Source organism: Galeopterus variegatus, unplaced genomic scaffold (genome assembly GCF_000696425.1).
Source record: "Galeopterus variegatus unplaced genomic scaffold, G_variegatus-3.0.2 Scaffold2303, whole genome shotgun sequence".
Taxonomy (NCBI): domain Eukaryota; kingdom Metazoa; phylum Chordata; class Mammalia; order Dermoptera; family Cynocephalidae; genus Galeopterus; species Galeopterus variegatus.
In genome coordinates this window covers 109520-130405 of record NW_007728414.1, presented here as the reverse complement: position 1 = coordinate 130405, position 20886 = coordinate 109520, and the positions used below count along the sequence as shown (strand labels likewise).

Genomic DNA, 20886 nt, shown 5'->3' with positions numbered 1-20886 from the left:
GGTACACTTGGTTCCAACAGCCATGGGCACTCTGCTAACCAGGGAGGCCCATGCGGCATTTCTTGGCTTATCCAAGGTCAGTTTCAGGTTAGGAACAATTTTTGACCATTTGTTGCTCCACTGCAGAAATCAGCTGTCCCATTCCCAGTGATGACCCAAGGGGCTGATGGAGTTGGGGGACTGAGACTGCTCTAGGTGAATGTGTCAACTGTTCTTTCCTGAAGGTAGCATTGGGTTCTGAGTATTAGGGAGCAGGACAAAGTGTTGCTCATAGGTATCCACCCTATTTTCTTTTCCAATTTAGAAAATATATATTCACATTTAGATGAAGAGAGCTCTGAGTCCTCCACGTATGCTGCAGCACTTCCCAGAGAGAGACTCCAGCCGCGGCCAAAGGTCTTCCTCTGCTATTCCAGTAAAGATGGCCAGAATCACATGAACGTCGTCCAGTGTTTCGCCTACTTCCTCCAGGACTTCTGTGGCTGTGAGGTGCAGAATCTGAAGTCTCTTCTCTTACCCTGGGCAGGACACGTGTCTGTACTCTCTCCTTGCTGCCATCTCTTCTCCTCCAGACCTCCTTCAGAGAAACCTGCCCTGGACTAGTGCTATGTCTTCCAAATTGGGGACAGTTTTCCAGTCTTCTTTCAGTCTGTCCTAACTGTTACCAGCACTAAATGTTTCGTAACACTTAGCTCTAACCCTGGCATACCGCTGCTCAAAAGCCACCTGGCAGGAAGTTTTGTAAGCATTAAAAAGACCAGCAGCTGCCATGGGAACATGCAGCTAGGGTGGGAGGTGTCACTCAAGACATCCTGGTAAGCATGTTCAGGACAGAAGCCCCACTGGAGGGTCAAAGAGAGAATGGCAGGTAAAGTAGTGAGTTTATACAATTCTTTGGGGGAGTTTTGCTAAAAAGGGGAATGGAGAATGGGGCTGCCACTGGAGAGGATCTTGGGGTCCAGGGAGTAATGTTTTAACAGATGTCTCTGTGAGGTGGTTTGACCATGGAGTGCTAAAAAGTCGTGGAAAGAGAGAAATTGGTAATGCTGGAGAGGGCAGTGCCTGGAGAGAACCAAGAAGTGCGAAGGGAGGACTCCCAGAAAACAATGTGTCAAGTGCTCAAATTGTCTGCTCTGGTTTCTTAGCCGTTCCCTTGAGTTAGTCTATTAATAGACATTAGATATTAATCTATTAATATGTAGCTTTTCTATAATGTCATAGTGTTAATTTTTAGAGTGAAGTCTGGAACTCTCGTGGAAGGCACACCCTGCATTTCTTACAAATGCAAGAATTGTACAATAGTTGTGTAATTGGGAGTTATTTGTGCTTTGAAACAGCCCATTGGCATAGTTCTCAGAATCTCTCCACAGGGTGAGGCTGCCCCCTAGTGTCAATAAAACATATTTACAAGACTGGCCCAGTTTCCCCAGTCAATAAAACATATTTACAAGACTGGCCCTGTTTCCCCTGTGTGAAAGCCATGAGCTTGGCAGGTCAGCACCTATTGAAAAACAACCATACACATTGTTTTCAAATACCACAGACAATTCAGTTTGCTCTATTTCGCAAGTAATTTGCCTCTGAGGAAAACACTCTTCCAATTATGAGTGTAATGTTTACAGTAGAAAATTTGGAAACTAGAAAAGGATGACAAAAAATTGCCTATAATCCCAATCTGGAGAAAGAGGAACCACAGTTAATGTTCAATGTCTTTCCTTCCAGTCTTTTTCTGCATAGATGAACTCACACCAACAGTTTTGCATTTGGGGCAGACTGGAATGATTTTTTTTCTATCTCAATAATTTTCTATACTATTAGTAGTTCTACATAAATTGCAATTTTATTTATTTATTTATTTATTATTATTTTTTTAAAGATGACCGGTAAGGGGATCTTAACCCTTGACTTGGTGTTGTCAGCACCACGCTCAGCCAGTGAGCAAACCGGCCATCCCTATATGGGATCCGAACCCGGGGCCTTGGTGTTATCAGCACCACACTCTCCCGAGTGAGCCACGGGCCGGCCCATAAATTGCAATTTTAAATAGCCAATGATAAATAATATTGATTCACCATAACTGAATTAATTCAAATTGTTAAACATCTCGGTAGTTCAATATNTACAAGACTGGCCCTGTTTCCCCTGTGTGAAAGCCATGAGCTTGGCAGGTCAGCACCTATTAAAAAACAACCATACACATTGTTTTCAAATACCACAGACAATTCAGTTTGCTCTATTTCGCAAGTAATTTGCCTCTGAGGAAAACACTCTTCCAATTACGAGTGTAATATTTACAGTAGAAAATTTGGAAACTAGAAAAGGATGACAAAAAATTGCCTATAATCCCAATCTGGAGAAAGAGGAACCACAGTTAATGTTCAATGTCTTTCCTTCCAGTCTTTTTCTGCATAGATGAACTCACACCAACAGTTTTGCATTTGGGGCAGACTGGAATGATTTTTTTTCTATCTCAATAATTTTCTATACTATTAGTAGTTCTACATAAATTGCAATTTTATTTATTTATTTATTTATTTATTTATTTATTTTTTAAAGATGACCGGTAAGGGGATCTTAACCCTTGACTTGGTGTTGTCAGCACCACGCTCAGCCAGTGAGCAAACCGGCCATCCCTATATGGGATCCGAACCCGGGGCCTTGGTGTTATCAGCACCGCACTCTCCCGAGTGAGCCAACAATGCCAAGAGGAGATGTGGGTCAGAGTTGCGGCAGAGAGAAGCCCTCCAGGGTCTTGGCCCCACCCACAGCTGACCACAAGCAGGCCTGGGCTGAAGCCAGAGCCAGAAGCTCTGGGGGTACTGAGGTGGGGGGCCTTGCACTTCAGCCCTACCCACCGCTGACAGCAAGTAGGCCAGAGACAGAATCAGCTATGGGCCAACCCCTTCTCCTCTTTACCCTTCCTCCCCCAACAACATCTTAGAATGTACTTATTATTATTATTAATTTTTTTTTAAAGATGACCGGTAAGGGGATCTTAACCCTTGACTTGGTGTTGTCAGCACCACGCTCAGCCAGTGAGCAAACCGGCCATCCCTATATGGGATCCGAACCCGGGGCCTTGGTGTTATCAGCACCACACTCTCCCGAGTGAGCCACGGGCCGGCCCATAAATTGCAATTTTAAATAGCCAATGATAAATAATATTGATTCACCATAACTGAATTAATTCAAATTGTTAAACATCTCGGTAGTTCAATATCACCCCATTTCTGATGATTTCCCAAGGATAGATGCCTGAAAATGGAATTCCTGAGTCATAGCTAGGAATATTTTTTAGATGCTTGATATATACTCTCAGTTAGCTTTTAGCATGTATAATATTAGCAAGAATTAAGGAAAATATAAGATAATTCAGGATTATTTTCATCAACTGGATGGATGTTGGGGCTTTCTTTCCTTTGGCAGAAGAGGAAAACAAAGTCATTTCAGAATGCCCCTCCCTTGTAAGAGACTGTGGCTTCTGTGTTTGGTCATAGCCAAATTTCTGAGTTACAGAAGGAAAGATGCCAGCACGATCACCAAGAGACAGTTTCAGCAGAATCAGATGAGAGTGGTCTGAGAATGTGAAGCCCTCTGAGGAGCCATGCATGCCTGATTTTCCTTCCTTTGTCAAGGACCCAAACCTCTCTACCAGACTCCCCTTAGGGTTACAGGCCTTGTAGAGATATGACCCTGTAGGCTTCTATGAAACCATGGAGGGAGGTGCTAATCACTCCTGAGTGAGTTAACCAGAATGGCCATGTTACTGCCATTCACCACTGTCCTCTCTTGACCAACTGGTAACCAGCATGGCTGTGACCCCAGGGCTGTGAGAATGGCTGGAGAGGTCCTCTTAGTCAGTCATGCCCTCTAGATGTGAGTCACCTAGTACTGTTGGTGACTCTAGCATCCAGGCCTGAGCCCCATCTCCCAACTCACTTTGAGGTCACTCTTCCATGTCTTCCTCTCAGAGCCTGCCAGCCTTCTCTCCAGAATTTTCCCTCCCATTTAGGCAGCCTGACTTAGTAGATACATCAACCCTGTTCCTCCATATTCTGTGCTCTCTCCCACACTGTAGGTTTCTTGAGGGCGTCCTATGTAGTGTGTGACTTGGACAAGTTGCCAAAAGCTCTATGTTTCTTTCTCCTCACTTGTAGGGCAGAAGTGGTGATGACCTCACATTATGCTAAAATGAGCTGATGGTTGGCAAGCCCTTACAGAGGGCCTGGAGTATGAGCTTCACCCACAGAACCTTAGCTATGCCTCTCGACCTGGTAACCCAGAGCCTACACATAGCTGTGCTGATAATGGTTATGGGACAGATGATGTGAAATCCTGACATTCCCATTCTTGCTACTCGGTTCTTTAGGCTCTTCCCGAGCGTTCTGTATAGGTCAATGAGGTGCCTTGTCCTCTTTTCCAGGTGGCTCTGGACCTGTGGGAAGACTTCAGCCCCTGCAGAGAAGGGCAGAGAGAATGGGTCATCCAGAAGATCCACGAGTCCCAGTTCATCATTGTGGTGTGTTCCAAAGGCATGAAGTACTTTGTGGATAAGAAGAACTACAAACACAAAGTTGGCGGCCGAGGCTCGGGGAAAGGGGATCTCTTCCTGGTTGCCGTGTCGGCCATTGCTGAGAAGCTCCGCCAGGCCAAACAGAGTTCATCCGCGGCGCTCAGCAAGTTCATCGCAGTCTACTTTGATTATTCCTGTGAGGGAGACGTCCCCGGCGTGCTGGACCTGAGCACTAAGTACAAACTCATGGACAACCTTCCCCAGCTCTGTTCCCACCTGCACTCCAGAGGCCATAGCCAGCCCGAGCCAGGGCAGCATCCGGGACATGGCGGCAGAAGAAACTACTTCCGGAGCAAATCCGGCAGGTCCCTGTACGTCGCCATCTGCAATATGCACCAGTTTATCGACGAGGAGCCCGACTGGTTTGAGAAGCAGTTCGTTCCCTTCCATCCTCCCCCACTACGCTACCGGGAGCCAGTCCTGCAGAAGTTTGACTCGGGCTTGGTTTTAAATGATGTGTGCAAACCAGGGCCTGACAGCGAGTTCTGCCTAAAGGCCGAGGCGGCCGTTCTTGGGGCAAGTGGGCCGGTCGACTCACAGCCGGAGGGCCAGCGCGGGAGCCTGGATGAAGACGCTGAGGTCCGGCCTGCGCCTGACGGCGGCTCCGCCCTGCAGCCCCTGCTGCACTCGGTGAAAGCCGGCAGCCCCTCGGACATGCCGCGAGACTCAGGCATTTACGACTCGTCCGTGCCTTCGTCCGAGCTGTCTCTGCCTCTCATGGAAGGACTTTCAACCGACCAGACGGAAACGTCTTCCCTGACAGAGAGCGTGTCCTCTTCCTCGGGCCTGGGTAAGGTGCTGTTGGGTCGGGGCACTTTGGTCACACTTCTGAATACGTCAAAGTGTTTTTCAAATTTTGGTGCCAACTTACTAGGCAGTGAAACCTGATGGGAAGTAACATAACTCGTTTGATAGTCTCGATTTATCTCCGGTATTGGGAGTACTTACATGTTTGTGCTGTAGAAATACTGGTGCTAAATTGTGGTGAGCTGCCCAGACCCTGCAGGGGGTGTTATGTAACATATGTTATATGCATTATTTAAACTTTATGTACTCCAAAAACATTAGAATACCGAAACACGCCAAGGGTGTTGGGTAAGGATCTGTGGACCTGTGTCTTTGTCGGGACCTGTAGTGTTCACCACCCCACTCTCTCCCGTTGTATTTAAAGCTATGTCCATTGAGCCTGGGGTTCATGGTTACAGTATTCTCTTCATCCTAGCTCAGCACAGGGCCCTAGGTAGGAGGACTGTGTTGGAAGACCCATTTCCCCAGGGAGCAGGATATTGTCTCAGGCTGCTCCTTACCATGCCTGTAACCATCCTAGCTCAGCACAGGGCCCTAGGTAGGAGGACTGTGTAGGAAGACCCATTTCCCCAGGGAGCAGGATATTGTCTCAGGCTGCTCCTTACCATGCCTGTAACCAGTTGGAGTCATACGTGGAAACCCATGACTCTCAAGGAGTGTCTCTTTCTTTCTCATCTAAGGGAACAAGAACCTGTTAGGATGAGAGTGCCCTGTCTTGAGCTGGTTGGGATGCCTACCTCATTTGAGCAAAGCCCGAAGTTCAAACCCTTATCCAGCCACATTGTATGAGCACCTGACCTACTGAAATGCAATGACTGTGACTCTGTCCTGTCTTCTCTTCTTAGGTGAGGAGGAGCCTCCTGCCCTTCCTTCCAAGCTCCTCGCCTCTGGGGTGTGCAAAGCAGAACTTGGTTGCTGCAGCTACACTGATGAACTTCACGTTGTTGCCCCTTTGTAATGAAATGAAAAGAGTCTAAGCATTGCCACTTTAGCTGCCGCCTCTCTGGCTCCCAGCTCATCTCTCTGGTTGTGTAGCCCACTTGGAGCTGAGGTCTCATTCAAGGATATTTGGAGTGAAATTCTGGCCAGTATTTGCTACCCCTTGCCCCAACCCTCTACCACATATCTTGGCAAAGTCTCTGATTTTCTAAAACCATATGGAGTCTGAAAGTCATGTCCATAAGGTCTGACAACGGCTTGCCACATTAGGTCAGTCCTTGGATCAGAGCCTGTTCTGGGAGTTGGAGAGAAAACATGTAAAGAGAAACAGGAAGATACCTGCACTGATGATTGAGACTTTATTGAGCTCTGCAAACTTTGCCTATTCATTGTTGGCTACTTTCATTTGAAGTGCTTTGTGGAAAAAGCACTTTTAATGTCATAGCCACAAAAATCAAGTGTCAGTATATCTGGAGTCCATATCATATTGCTGATGATGTTTCTATTTTTGATGTGGAACTTACAATGCCATGGGCGTTAAATAAGCTTTGAGTTAAAGGTCAAAAAAGTGACTGAATATACAGTTGCTTTGTATAAAATGAGTCTCTGTGTATTACTGAGTGGCGTGGCTGGCCGGAGTTGGGGCCACAGGGCCAGGCTGTCTTGATCATTCCATCTGGGATGGGTTGGGCAAAATGCAGAAGGTACCAGACACCTCAACACACGGAGCTTCCCCGTGGTCTGAGTAGGCACCATGCAGGGGCCAGATTAGCCTGCCAGGTTTCCCTGGGAAACTTACATTTTCTGTGCTCTATCTCAGATGTTGGTGTCTGGAAGTTTATTTTTAAGAGACTGATACCCAGCTGGGCTGTATTATTGGAACTTGCAGTTTGTGCTTCTGTTGGCCTTCTGGTCTAAAGATGTGTCCTGAATATTAGGGATCAGAATTCACTGAAATACAGCAGTGTGTGGAGGCGGGGACCAGTTAATCTGCTGGACTGGTTTTGACTAATTACAAACCTCTTATTAAGAAGGTAGAAAGGATGGGAAGTAACATAACTCGTTTGATAGTCTCGATTTATCTCCGGTATTGGGAGTACTTACATGTTTGTGCTGTAGAAATACTGGTGCTAAATTGTGGTGAGCTGCCCAGACCCTGCAGGGGGTGTTATGTAACATATGTTATATGCATTATTTAAACTTTATGTACTCCAAAAACATTAGAATACCGAAACACGCCAAGGGTGTTGGGTAAGGATCTGTGGACCTGTGTCTTTGTCGGGACCTGTAGTGTTCACCACCCCACTCTCTCCCGTTGTATTTAAAGCTATGTCCATTGAGCCTGGGGTTCATGGTTACAGTATTCTCTCCATCCTAGCTCAGCACAGGGCCCTAGGTAGGAGGACTGTGTTGGAAGACCCATTTCCCCAGGGAGCAGGATATTGTCTCAGGCTGCTCCTTACCATGCCTGTAACCAGTTGGAGTCATACGTGGAAACCCATGACTCTCAAGGAGTGTCTCTTTCTTTCTCATCTAAGGGAACAAGAACCTGTTAGGATGAGAGTGCCCTGTCTTGAGCTGGTTGGGATGCCTACCTCATTTGAGCAAAGCCCAAAGTTCAAACCCTTATCCAGCCACATTGTATGAGCACCTGACCTACTGAAATGCAATGACTGTGACTCTGTCCTGTCTTCTCTTCTTAGGTGAGGAGGAGCCTCCTGCCCTTCCTTCCAAGCTCCTCGCCGTAAAACCAACTGCTAGTCTCAGGTCTCCTGACTTAAATGCAAGTACACAGGAAGACTTCCCTTCAAAAAATGTGGGGTTAGGGCCGGCCCGGTGGCGCACTTGGTAGAGTGCGGCGCTTGAGAGCACGGCGGCGCTCCCGCCGAGGGTTCGGATCCCATATAGAGACCGGTCTGCTCACTGGTTGAGCGTGGTGCGGGCGCGACACCGAGGGTTGCGATCCCGTTACCGGTCACGAAAAAAGACAAAAAGGAAAAAAAAGAAAAAAAAAATGTGGGGTTACATGATTTTCAGAGCTTTTTTCAGAGTTGAGTATCTTTTCTTTTAAAAGAAACAAAGGGAAAAAAGGCTTTTTTGTTCCTGGAGAAGAAATGATACATCCTCCACCCAAAAGAAAGAAAATCCTGCAGCCCCCAACCACCTCAACACTAATTTGATTCTCTCAAGGAGAGAGAAATTACTCTTTCTATCTTTATTGAAGGAGGTGGGCAATGCCCATGGGAAGGTTACTAGCCTTTTTTATTTTCTATTGGTGAAGACTAGTACTAGTATTATTTAGCAGATCCTGTGCCTTTAGGGAGCACTGATTTAGCAGGCCAGGGGTAAGGAAAACAGCTATGTGCTGATAAGTGGTATTGACATGCTTTCTCAGTGTTAAAGCAATAGAGAATGGTGGGGACTGTGGCAAACTGAAGAGCTCCTGTCCGACCTACAGGGAGCAGCTATTTCAGCCAATTGTGGCTGTGCAGTATTTCCTGAACTTCCCATTTTTTTTTGTTTTTTTCCTTTTCCTTTTTGTCTTTTTTCATGACCGGCAACGGATCGCAACCCTTAGTGTCGCGCCCGTACCGGACCGGGACCGGCAACGGGATCGCACAACCCCCAACCACCTCAACAACTAATTTGATTCTCTCAAGGAGAGAGAAATTACTCTTTCTATCTTTATTGAAGGAGGTGGGCAATGCCCGTGGGAAGGTTACTAGCCTTTTCTATTTTCTATTGGCGTATACTAGTACTAGTATTATTTAGCAGATCCTGTGCCTTTAGGGAGGACTGATTTAGCAGGCCAGGGGTAAGGTAAACAACTATGTGCTGATAAGTGGTACTGACATGCTTTCTCAGTGTTAGAGCAATACAGAATGGTGGGGACTGTGGCAAATTGAAGAGCTCCTGTCCAACCTACAGGGAGCAGCTATTTCAGCTGATTGTGACTGTGCAGTATTTCCTGATCTTCCCATTTTTCAGAAGCTGGGAATTTGGATTTTTATATGAAAAATTCTGATTTTTTAAATATTGGCAACTAAATTTATAACAAATCTTAAGTGAATTCAGGACCAACAAAACACATGGATGGACTTGATTTGGCCCACTGGCTCCCAGTTTGTTACCTGTGCTTTATAAGATTTGAAATGAAAGGCATCCATGTTAGCTTAACTACAGATGTCTGGTGCCACTAGAAAATGCTCTTGCTAAGTATAGCCAGTAGCTGGATTGCTTCTTTCCCCTTTTTCTCCCCCAAAGAAATTTGTTGTGATTCTGAATGTATTTGAAATGTTGATTGCATCTTTACATTTCATGGTGTCTTAAGAAAAAGAGAAGTTAGTTGTGAATTTCAAAACGAGTTTTATGTTCTCCCAGTTTAAAGAATATAATGCTTGGAACAATTTCATTTAAATTCCACAGCCTGAAGGGGCTTATTTATAGTTTTAGTTCTTGGCATAATCACTTTTTTTTAGATGGTGTGCAGTTCTGATCTTAGTCCAAGACATAATTAGGAAAGCAGGCATTTGCGGGAAGTAAGGTATGGAATTTCCTAGTGTCCACTAGAGCCAAGTATTTGCATTATCTTCTGTTTTTAGTGATCTGTGAATTGACTCTGTTTTGGAGGTGTGAAACAGTCAGTATACAGAGAAAAGCTATTCCTGATGTCAAGATATCAGTTAGGAGTCTTTATGGGGTGTTGGGTCACCCTTGCCATATCACTTCCTTTCTAGGCTGAGGGTGGAAAAAAACAAAAGGAAGTCTGACTGTAAGCCAATAGCTTTTATTCCAATTTCAGAATTTGGGGGCTAGGGGAAGATTTAGGTTATCTAGCATGTTACCTTCTTGGTATCAGACAAGGCTGCGCCTAAATTATTCCAAACGTACGACTGTGGATGGGATTCTGGGTTTTTCATGAAGGAGATTCTGTAACGTACCCTGCTGATCAGATAGTTCTTTGTACATCTTTCCTTATGGAAATTCAAACCAGCTTTCTTTGTTTGGGGTGTACTGGAGAAAGAACAGCTGGTCACCTTCCGTGTATTTGAAAACCACAGTGAAGTCATACCCCTGGTGTTTTTATTTCAGTGATAAATAATCCCACCCACTTAAACCGTTCTTCATAGCTCTTGTTTTCCAGCAGCTTAATCATTTTCACTGCTATTCTGTTTCTCAGCTTCACACTCAGTTTAGTTGCCCAAACAGAACATTGGTGCCTTATTCACATTGGTGCTTTGTGAAATCCAAGCTCAGGATGGGGTTATGGGGAAAAATTCTTATGTGCTCAGCTCCTCCTATCACTTAAAAATATAATGGTACTTTTTAAAAATGGTATATCATTTTGAGAGTTATTCAACTGCCACATGATTTTTTTTTCTTGGTGATAGTCCTCTATCATACCTTTTGGTTTTTTCCTCCTGTGTCAAACACTTGGTGCTTATTCCTGAGGTGTTTACTATCATTTCTGAGCTTCTTAAAGATACTCTTTAAGACCAGCTCTTAATCTTCTGAGTGGCAGCTATCCTTCCCTCCCAATTTTGGATTCTCTTTTTATATATCTTGGACATCACCTTTATTTCTGACTCACATTATCATTAAATGGTGCAGACTTCAGTTTAACCACTGGCCAGGTGACGGCAGCAGTTGCTAAATACCACTTGCCCATTGCTGTTTGAGGGCTAATTTGCAAACACACGTTTGAATCCTCCAGTGAGGAACTCTGGGGAATTTTGGCCTATTGTCTTCCCTCTGGTTCTTTGGTTCCTCCCCGAAGGACCACAGACACCTCAAGGACTTTCTGTGTTCTAAAAGGCTAGGTCCACAGGTCTCAATTGACCAAGTGCTGTGTTTTGCACAGTCAGAAGTCTGACAAAAGCAAACCATTATGACTGCGTATCTGATGTTTATATCATATAAAATTTCAGTCAAGAAGATTCAAAGAAGCAGTCTTCTGTTTGTACATGATGTAGACAAAATTGGCTGCTCCAATTGTTAGATAAAATATTGCCATTGGATTACACTAACATGAGCTCGTCCGTTGTAAAAAAGAAAAATAAAGTTTGATGTTTTTCTCTCAAGAAGAAAGCATGGTAAGTCTGGACAGCAGCAGAAGCTTTTGTAAAAACCAAACGTGTTCATTTAGAAAGTATGTAACTTCTATTTTCACTGTTTATAAAAAATAATTTTTCACTGTGATGCGCTCTGTTAATACATTCTATGGGGGAAAAGCCTGTGGAACACAGTAGTTATTGATGTCATTATCTTTGTTTCATCTTTAAGTTTGTCCTTGGTGGGATTTGGTGGAATAGTGAGCACTGGCAGACTGTAGCAGTATGCTGTATTTTTACATTAAAAATGTTAATGACATATGATTTGTACATAATTCTGTGAATAGGTGATAGTAGATCACAGCTGACATTTGCAAAATGTTTTTGTACCTTAGAATTTCTCTGTCAAATAAAATGTTTTGTTTTAAGATTGTGGTGATTCATCATTTTAGAACATCTTTTCTGTTTCCTGACTAGCTGGGGTTTCTAGCACAGTTTTCTGAGGGCTCTTCCTCAGGCTGAGGAGGTGAGGATGGCCAGCATTTATCGCACTTTAGAAAGAAGGAACCTGCTGCCTGAGACCATTTCCCTCGTCCTCCAGTGGGCAGTTGCCTATTACCTGTGTGCTGTCAGGAGGTCTCCCTGTTGCAGCAGTGTTACTTGTGTCAGGAAGAAATTTGACTCTTAGAACAAATGGACTTTTTTTCAGAAATTTGAAAAAAGCTACTGAAATTTGGAAGCCACACACAAATCTCTCGTCATTGAAGCAGAAAAAGAGATGCCTGTTCATTCTAACAGCAGACATTTTCTCTTACCTCCCTGTGCCCCATGCTCTATGAGTTAACTTCTTGGTGCCCATCAACTTCAGGGTCGGTTCCCAGCTCTGCTTCTGTTGCTGTGACCCTGTGACTGTAAGACTCTGGTCCTCAGTTTCTGATCTGTAGAATGGGTCAGTGAAAGGCCTTACTTCGGAGGGTGGTGAATTAAACTGGGTGATAAATGCAATGTTCTACTGTTCTACAGGTACATAGTCAGTGTTCAATAAATGACAGATATCCAGAAGAACACAATGAGTGTTAAGGATAGAGAATACAAGCCTTTTGGCCATTGCCCAAAAAGAATATGATCCAAATTTTGGGTTTGGGGAGCATAAGAGATTTTTAAAATTGTTTTTCCTTGTTTACTTGTTCCTTCTCATATTCCCCCAGGATGTTAAGGTGCTGAGGTGCTGCAACATGCCCCTTTTGGGGAGCCCAAGGAAAATGGAAGGAGTAGTAAAAAGTTTTGAGGCAATCACTGTTAGTTGCTGAGTGGGGGAAATTCAGACAAGTTCTTGGCTCCTAAACTTGGCATGTCCTTTATTTTTCCTGTCCATGTTCACCCAGGATGGTGCTTGTCTTATTGCCTGTTGGTTTTTTCTTTCCCATGCTCTCTGTCACTTCTGCTTATTTCTAGGAGCCAACATTTGAGCGCCAAGTGCTTTACATACATCATCTCATCTATCTTCACAGCTACCCTGTGAAGTGGGTAATCTAACTGTCCCCATTTTACAGAAGAGGAAACTGAGGCTCAGAGAGGTTGTCACTCATGATCTCACAGCTGGCTAGTGGCAGAGGTGGCATATAAGCTATGACAAATCCCTACTGAGACTACCCATGTATCCCCTTGGTGAAGGTCTAGCCATCCAGGTAGTGGTGGACTTGAAAATGTGTGGTTAAAGGCAATAGAGAGCTTTCCTGTAAATGGGTGGCAGAGAGGAAGAAATGATAAGATAGCCTCTGAATGTTAGCATGGCTGGTTCCTGTTCTAAGTGATTTTCGTGTCTTTTCTCACCATAATCGGACATGGAAGGTACTATCAGCATCCTCATTTTTGAGATTTAGAGGCCCAGAAATTGGGTAGCTTTGCCAAGGGCACAAAAAAGGAATTGGCAGTACTGGGATTGAAATGTCCCATTGAAGCATCATTACTCCTAATCTACAGGCTAAAACTGTCCTGCAGTATAGTTTAAGGGGAAGGAGTAACCTCAAGTAGGAAGTTATGGTGACTTGATTCTTTTCTCAATCCAAATGTTCAGAGTAAATCTGATACAGAGTTTAAGCAAATAGATCTCAATTTGAAGAATCTCATTAGGCAGATGTTGTAATAAGTGAATTCCTCTTCCTTTTTCTTTCATTAAATAAAAGTTGCAGCTCGTTCTTTGTAGTACTGGGAAAAAATCATCTTTGGACAGCATGAGAAGCCCTCATTTTTACCCCAGTGTTAGAAAGTGGAGTCTGTTTTCACAGTTGCATGGTGTTCTTATAGTCCCCAACATCTCTGGGGACTTGCCACTGGTTTTGCTTTGTTTTAGAAATGCCAACTTGAGAAGAACAAAGACCAGCCTTCTCTTGCAGGCTATGATTAGAAAAAACTGGTATTTTGCTTCAGTTGAATAAGAAATTGTAGGTGATAAGCTAAGCAGGTAAAGGATTGGGGTAGACATGAAATATATCTTTGCTGGCCTGGGCATAGTGGGTCCTCAATAAATGTTTCCCACTCCTACTCACAGCCACAGGAACAGTTCCTGTCCTCACTGTCCACAGGAACAAAATCAAGCGGCCCAAGAGGAGGGTAGGTGAAGGATGTAATGAAGGGGAGGGATGGACACAAACATGGCAAAAGTCCTTTTGCAATGAGAGAAAATGCAAATGGGGTCTTTGGGATTAGGGGAAAGTAATGTAAGATCAGTGAGCTTGGCTCCCTGACCTCTTTCTAGAGGGAACCTTGCACCATCTTTCACAGGTGAAAAAACCTTCCTACAGCATTTATCCCAAAGTATGTGCTGGGGACACAGGACACAGCTGTGGACAAGGCACACACATAATCCCTGTCCCCCTGACTCCACTTCTTCCTACGTATGGAATTGTAGGCAAATCACCTAAATGTTCTGAGCCTCGATTTCTTCATCTGCAAAATGGGATGAATACCCACCACACAGGGATATTGTGAGGACTGAGTGAGGTGGAGGACATAAAGCATCCAGGGCTGTGCTTGGTAAGTGCTGGGCCCTTGGTAAATAGTAGCTATAACTGTTCTGTGGACAAGCAGGTATTAGGCTCTTCGGGGGCCACGGGGAGATGGGTGGGAGACAGCTCAATGCTCGCAAAGAGTGTTAGCCCAGGGACTTTGTTGGGTACCAAGTTAAATTATCTCTGTTCCCTAAGAGAAGAGGTGGGTCCACGCCTGGCTGTTTTGGTGGTGGTCCAGGCAGGAAGAGGTAGGAGTTGAAAAGACAGAAGTGCTCTTAGCAAAATTAAATTGACATTAACTCCGGGGTTCTTGACAGTTGACCATGCACCTGAGATCTGCTAATGTTCTATTCACCAGACTCCTTTTTTCCTGGTTTCCTTTTAGTCCTGATACAGACACATTTTTCTGAACTTGCTGCAATATCCCTGTGCCAGGCAAATGACCACATCCCACTCTGGATATGAACAAAGGCAGGGGTTGTTTCTCAAACCGACTATCAGTGCAAAGTCAGGGGAATTTTCTGAGTTTTAGAAGTTGGTGGGGGGTTGGAGATCAAATAGTCCTACAGGATGACATGGCTCTGCCTGGTCTTTTCCACTCTTGCTGGTCAGAAACATTCCAGGGAGTGGGCGGGCATCAGCTTCAAGACAAACTAGATGTTTCCCACCAGGCTGTGCAAGGCCAGGCCAGGGGGAACTTGTAGCAAAGAAAGGCAGGAGCATGTCTGGCATCCAAATGCAAATACAGTCAGATCCTTCCTTTGGTTTTATATCACTGAAGGTAAATGTACTTCAGTATTCTGCACATATGTGTATGATTGTGTGTTATTGATGAAATTATCATTATTATTATATTGGCATTATTAGCATTGTGATTAAAGTGGGGGCTTTGGTCTCTGGAATCCTGAACTTAGATATCAGTCTGCCACTTTCTGTGTGACTCTAGGTAGATGGCTTGCCCTGTTTAGGACTTAGTTTCCCCATCTGGGCTGTTGTGAGGCTTGAATGTGAGGCCAGGTGAAGTTCTGGGCACAGAGCCTGGCACACAGCCCCAGTGCCTGTGGAAATGATGTGGTCACCAGGGGGAGGTTAAGGGGTGTACAGTTATAAAGTGAGATTCCACCTGTATGTCTCCCTCAGCTCTGGCCTGGGTAGCTGATGACCCCACTTGGTAGCTGGGTAGCTAGCCAAAGTGGAATTCCTGTCTCCTAGAGGTCTCAGTTCAGCAGGGCCACTGGGAATGGCCTTCAGGGGAGATGGATACTTGATCAGATGTTACTCCCTATGTGAAACCACCAGTGGCCCTGGAGGTGAACACCAAAGTTCTTACATGGTCCCTTGCCAACCTCTCCTCTCTGTGTGCCTTTCTTTCTCTCTGACTATACCAGACTTTTTTTGAGATTTCTTACTTTTGTAATTTCTTGTAAGAAATTCCTGCCCCAGGGCCTTTAAACATGCTGTTTCTTCTGCCTGAATCGCTCTCTCTCTCTGCCTCCATCCCTCCTTTGTGGTGAAAGTTTCCCTGACCATTGTCCACCTCCAGTCTAGGTCCTGAAGTGTGTCTTCAGGAGCAGTTATCTTGGCTGTGTGATTATGTGATGGACCCTCTTGCCTACAAGAATGGCCGCTCCTTGAGGGCAGGCTGTATCCCTTGCAGAGGACTTGCATCTGGGCTTGACTTAGATTTTACTGCTTTAACCAGCTTGGGACCCCAGCCCTACCACTGAGCAGTCACTGGGTCAAGTCACCTCATTTCCCTGGTTCTTAGTTTTCTCATCTGTCAGATGGGGGTAAAAAGTGTACCTACCTCATGGGGTTGTTGTGAGGATAAAACAGGCAGAGGGGATAGCTTGGTGCCTGGCATGTGGCAGGTGCTCAAAAACAGTATTTGTTTCGGCTTACATCAAGAGAAACAATAATAGTTACTAGTAAATTTAAAAAGGTTTCCTGGAGTAGAAAATTGAATCTATTCCTTATTTTGCAAATTGGGATAAGGCTCCTGTATTAGTCCATTTCAGTTGTTTATAACAAAATACTTGGAACTGGGTATTTTATAAAGAAAACGAAATTTATTGCTTACAGTTTCAGAGTCTGGGAAGTCCAAAGTCCAGGGAACATCTGGTGAGGGTCTTCTTGATGGTGGCTTTACAGCAATGCAGGGGTCTCACATGGGAGAAAATGGTGGAGCAGAGAGAGAGACTCTCATGCTTTCCTTTTAAAGCCCTCAGATCCGCGCCCCTGACCATCTGGCCAAACCATTATTAATCTGTTCATTAGGGCATGGTCATCAGAACCTAATCACTTCTTCAAGGCCCCACCTTTCCATTACCATAATAAGATTTCCTACCCTCAACAGTTACAATGGGGATTAAGTTTTAATGACTTTGGGGGCCATTTGATCACTGCAGCTCCTATCCATTTACCATGATCCCCAGAGTTGAGAACCACGGGCTGTCCCACATATTTCTCCCTGAATGGCTCCTGTGTCTCAAGGGTTTACTCCCTGTGGGTCCTGTCTCCAGACCAGATATTAGATTCCTGTAGATATGGGATTGGTTAGTGACATAGGCTATGTTAGAATCACCCCTGTGTGTTGGATGCTGGCTACTGTACCAGCACCATGCCGTTGCTTGAGTTCACCTTACCCTCCCAATGGGGCTTCAGAGTTTAGGTAACGTTCCACCTCCAGGATGGGGCTTAGGTTGGATTTGAACCCAGGTAGTTCCCACACCAGTCTCTCTGTGTTTTCACTCCATGGCTCAGCCTTGCTTCTCAGGTTTTCCTCTAACCCAGATTATGAGAGCAGAAAAGACTTGCTTCCAAAGAAGCCTTTTATTAGCTTCTTGCAGAGCATTGCTTAGGCCTTAATGATAAGACCAACACCTTAATCCTTCCCCAGGGGTCTCCATTCCCTAGGTGAGGACTGCACCAAGTTAGTGCTTCATCATCTGGATGCTCCACACTTTTCAAATGCCAAAAAAGGTGTGTGTGTTGGGGGGGGGTGGTTGGCGCATCCCTACAGTGCATTACTACAGGCAGAAGAGTTGAGTGTCTCTTCCAGTAATTCCATTTCTAGGGTTTTATCTTTAGGAAATACCAGAACTTGTGTCAAAGTTTATTGTGCAAAAGACTTTTTATCATGAAGCATTATCTTAATACTGAGAAATGAGGAGCAAACCAAGTACCAGTCAGGATTAATTATAAGAAGAGGGCACATTCATACCACAGACAAGTGGCCTTTGACAAACAGGTTGTAGAAGAATATTTCATGATAAAGAATAAGGCTCACAGTATGTTAAATGAAAAATAAAGCACACAAATTAATAGTGGTTATCTCTGAGTTTTGTAGTTCTGGGTGGATTTTATCTTTATCCCTCTTGGTATTTTCTACCTTGTTTTACGTTGAGTGGTATTACATAATTGGGGTTTACGGTGACACACAGCAGATGCTCAGGAAGTGTTCAAGGCACACAGTGGGCACTATGTGGTAGGGGCTGGCGGTCACAGTGTCTTGCCCTCGCCCTTGGTCATGCCTTCTTGTGTCAGTTGCTTTCCCCGACTGCACTGCCCAGTCCCTAGCCCCTGCCCTTGCCATTGCTCCCTACTTGGTGGCAGTCATAGCTCATCATCTGCCCCTCCACGGGGGATCAGGTTGTAGAAGAATATTTCATGATAAAGAATAAGGCTCACAGTATGTTAAATGAAAAATAAAGCACACAAATTAACAGTGGTTATCTCTGAGTGTTGTAGTTCTGGGTGGATTTTATCTTTATCCCTCTTGGTATTTTCTACCTTGTTTTACGTTGAGTGGTATTACATAATTGGGGTTTACGGTGACACACAGCAGATGCTCAGGAAGTGTTCAAGGCACACAGTGGGCACTATGTGGTAGGGGCTGGCGGTCACAGTGTCTTGCCCTCGCCCTTGGTCGTGCCTTCTTGTGTCAGTTGCTTTCCCCGACTGCACTGCCCAGTCCCTTGCCCCTAACCCTTGCCATTGCTCCCTACTTGGTGGCAGTCATAGCTCATCATCTGCCCCTCCACGGGGGATCTCCTGCAGATACCCCGGCTCTCCCAACTGATGATTTAGTGAAGTAACTGCCCTGGTCCCACCCCATCCCGTCTTGCAGAGTTAGGGGAGATGGAGCTGAATTCAGGAATGGGCCCTAATGAACTGCCTATATCAAAGAGAAAAGGTTCTTCTGGCCTCTTCACTAGTTTCCAAATTCTGTGGATAGTCACCCGCATTTTCTGCCCATCCCCTCCCTCACCAAAGCACAGTCTTTGCGTGTATCATCTCTTCCCCCAATAGACTCCTAACCTGAGTCCAGCAACCAAGTCCTGCTCCCTTCCACCAAGCCAGCCGCAGGTGGGTGGGAAGAGGTAGGCAGCTGCGTATATAAACCCTTGCCAGATTAAATCGATGCGTTGTTGCTAGTCTGCATATCCTATTTGCAGATGTGTTCTGCTTCCTAGAAACCTTGAATTATAAAACAGAGGAAGTCAAGGAATTTGCCATTAGTAATAATAAAAAGGCACATTGCCTTTGGCTGTGTACAGGAGACTCAACCACTGCATCTGTTTCTCACTCAGCAGCCATGTGGTTTGATGTTTCCAAACCACAGCTCCCATCCTGTCACATCTCTGCCTGAACTTTCAGCATGGTCTGATGTCTTCCTTGGCCATTGAGACCCCTCTAGCCTCCTTCTCCCCGTCCCACCCCCTTACCCCTACCTTTCCATGGATTTCTGGCAGTGTGGCCTGTGCTCTCTGTATCTGGGCTTCCACCCTTCCTGTCCTCTCATCCTTCCCCTGCCTGGGTCCCCACCTTCCCATAGGAGGCCTCCATCTGCCTGGACTAGTGCTGCTTTTAGGAATCTCACCTCATCCTGCTCCCTACCTGCCCGGAGAGGGGTCTGCCTTTCTCCCTCATCAGCTCATGAGCTCCATGAGGTCAGGGACTGTATCTGTCTTGGTGACAGTCACCACTGTTCTTCAAAGCCTGGAACAATGTGTGACATGTAGTAGATGCTGAAATAATTGTTAAATTGAATCTAATGGAAAGAAAACTTTCCTCTTTGACAAGGCTGCTTGGGTGGAACATCAGGGGTCGACTTATGGGTCTGAAGTGCCTGCTGAGCTCTGGGTTCATGAGGGAGTGGAAGCCCTTTGCTTAATACTTAATAAACTTAATTACTTAATAAACACAGCTGGCTGTAGTAGGGATCTTCCTATGGAGGAGGGAGGAGGGAGAATAATGTAAGAAGTTCTTGGTGGAAAGGTGGAGGACTAGGGGTCTGGACACAGGGTTTGCTCTTGGAAATGTAGTATAGAGGACAGTGCATGTTCCCTGAACAGGAAACTGACAGGTCATGAGGTCCTGGGTCTGGGGTCAAGAAGCCCCCTTGAAGCTGTGGTGGAATGAAGTTGCAGCTGTTGGAATGAAAATTGGTTTGCTTAAGATGCTCAATTTCTGGCCCAAAAGGTGGGCCGCAGGCCAGGAAGAGGCCACCCAGCACTGCGAGACTGAGTGAGCACTTGTGACAGAAGGCAGGAGTTTAGAGAAGAGAGTCCCAGCTGGGTCCGAGTGAGTTCTAAACACTTGTTGTGGTCATGGGCACCTGGACTGGAAGATGTACATCCCAGTGGCTGCTGTAGGACAGATGGCCTCCTAGGGAACTCTCAGTCCCCACCCCCTCCTGTGAGATGGAATGCGGGGTGGCAGTTAGAACTCATCCTATGGTGTCCACTCAAATCCCTGGTCCTACCGCTTACAGAGCGCCTGGGCAAGAGCCTTAGCACCTTGGGTTGATGCTCTTTCCTCTAAACAGGGTCCAGACTGTAACCTCCGGGGTCTCTCCTCTGACCCAGGGTGGTTTCACCTCTCTGAGCTTCAGTTTCTTCATCTGAGAAGTGGGCTGGAGCAGGCCCTACTCCTCTTAAAGCTGTGTGAACGTTAAATTCCATCAAGCACCTGAAATGCATGGCTGGCGCTTGGAAGAAACTGATGAATTTTTTATTTTTAGCGTCAGGCTTTACACTTTCATAAAAGCCCAGAACTACAGTTTAGGGCATTCTTTATCCCTAGTTTTATGAGGTCCTGAGGACAGCAGGCGTTTATTTGTTGAATGAATGAATGCAGAAAATAGTTTTATTTAGATTCCCATGTTTATTTGTGCACCGATGACCCAGGCCACTGCTGGCCATGCTCCTTCAGGCTCAGCGTCCCCTACACACCGGCGACTGCTGAGAGCCTGCGGGTGCCCGGGGGTCCGCGCGGCCCGTCCTCATTCTCACCTCCACCTCTCACCTTCACAGGAAAGTGAAGCTTGGGCAAGACCTGACTCGCCCAAGATCAGGCTAGCGGCGGGGGTGGGGGCTCCCCGCGCAAGCTCTGGCCCTCGCCCACTAGGGCAGACCCTGCCACCCCTGGTACTAGAGTCTCCGCAGTCCCCTCTCACTCGGATCCCTGTCACTCGAGCGGTCCCGGGGTTTCCGCGGCGAGT

At 45.6% G+C, this 20886-nt stretch overlaps 1 protein-coding gene across 2 annotated transcripts in view; it reads left to right on the top strand.

The window, feature by feature from the left end:
* IL17RD (interleukin 17 receptor D) overlaps positions 1-7380 on the top strand; it is a 63711-nt gene extending 56331 nt beyond the window's left edge. Inside the window, exons 11-13 of one of the 2 annotated variants that reach the window (XM_008581224.1) lie at positions 305-489; positions 4424-5363; positions 6226-7380. In XM_008581224.1, the coding sequence (XP_008579446.1) occupies positions 305-489; positions 4424-5363; positions 6226-6338 (1238 nt within the window). In that variant the 3' untranslated portion in view covers positions 6339-7380. The remainder of the gene's footprint in view (positions 1-304; positions 490-4423; positions 5364-6225) is intronic. The other variant, XM_008581225.1, reaches the window with a different exon arrangement.
* Positions 7381-20886: the final 13506 nt, after the last annotated feature.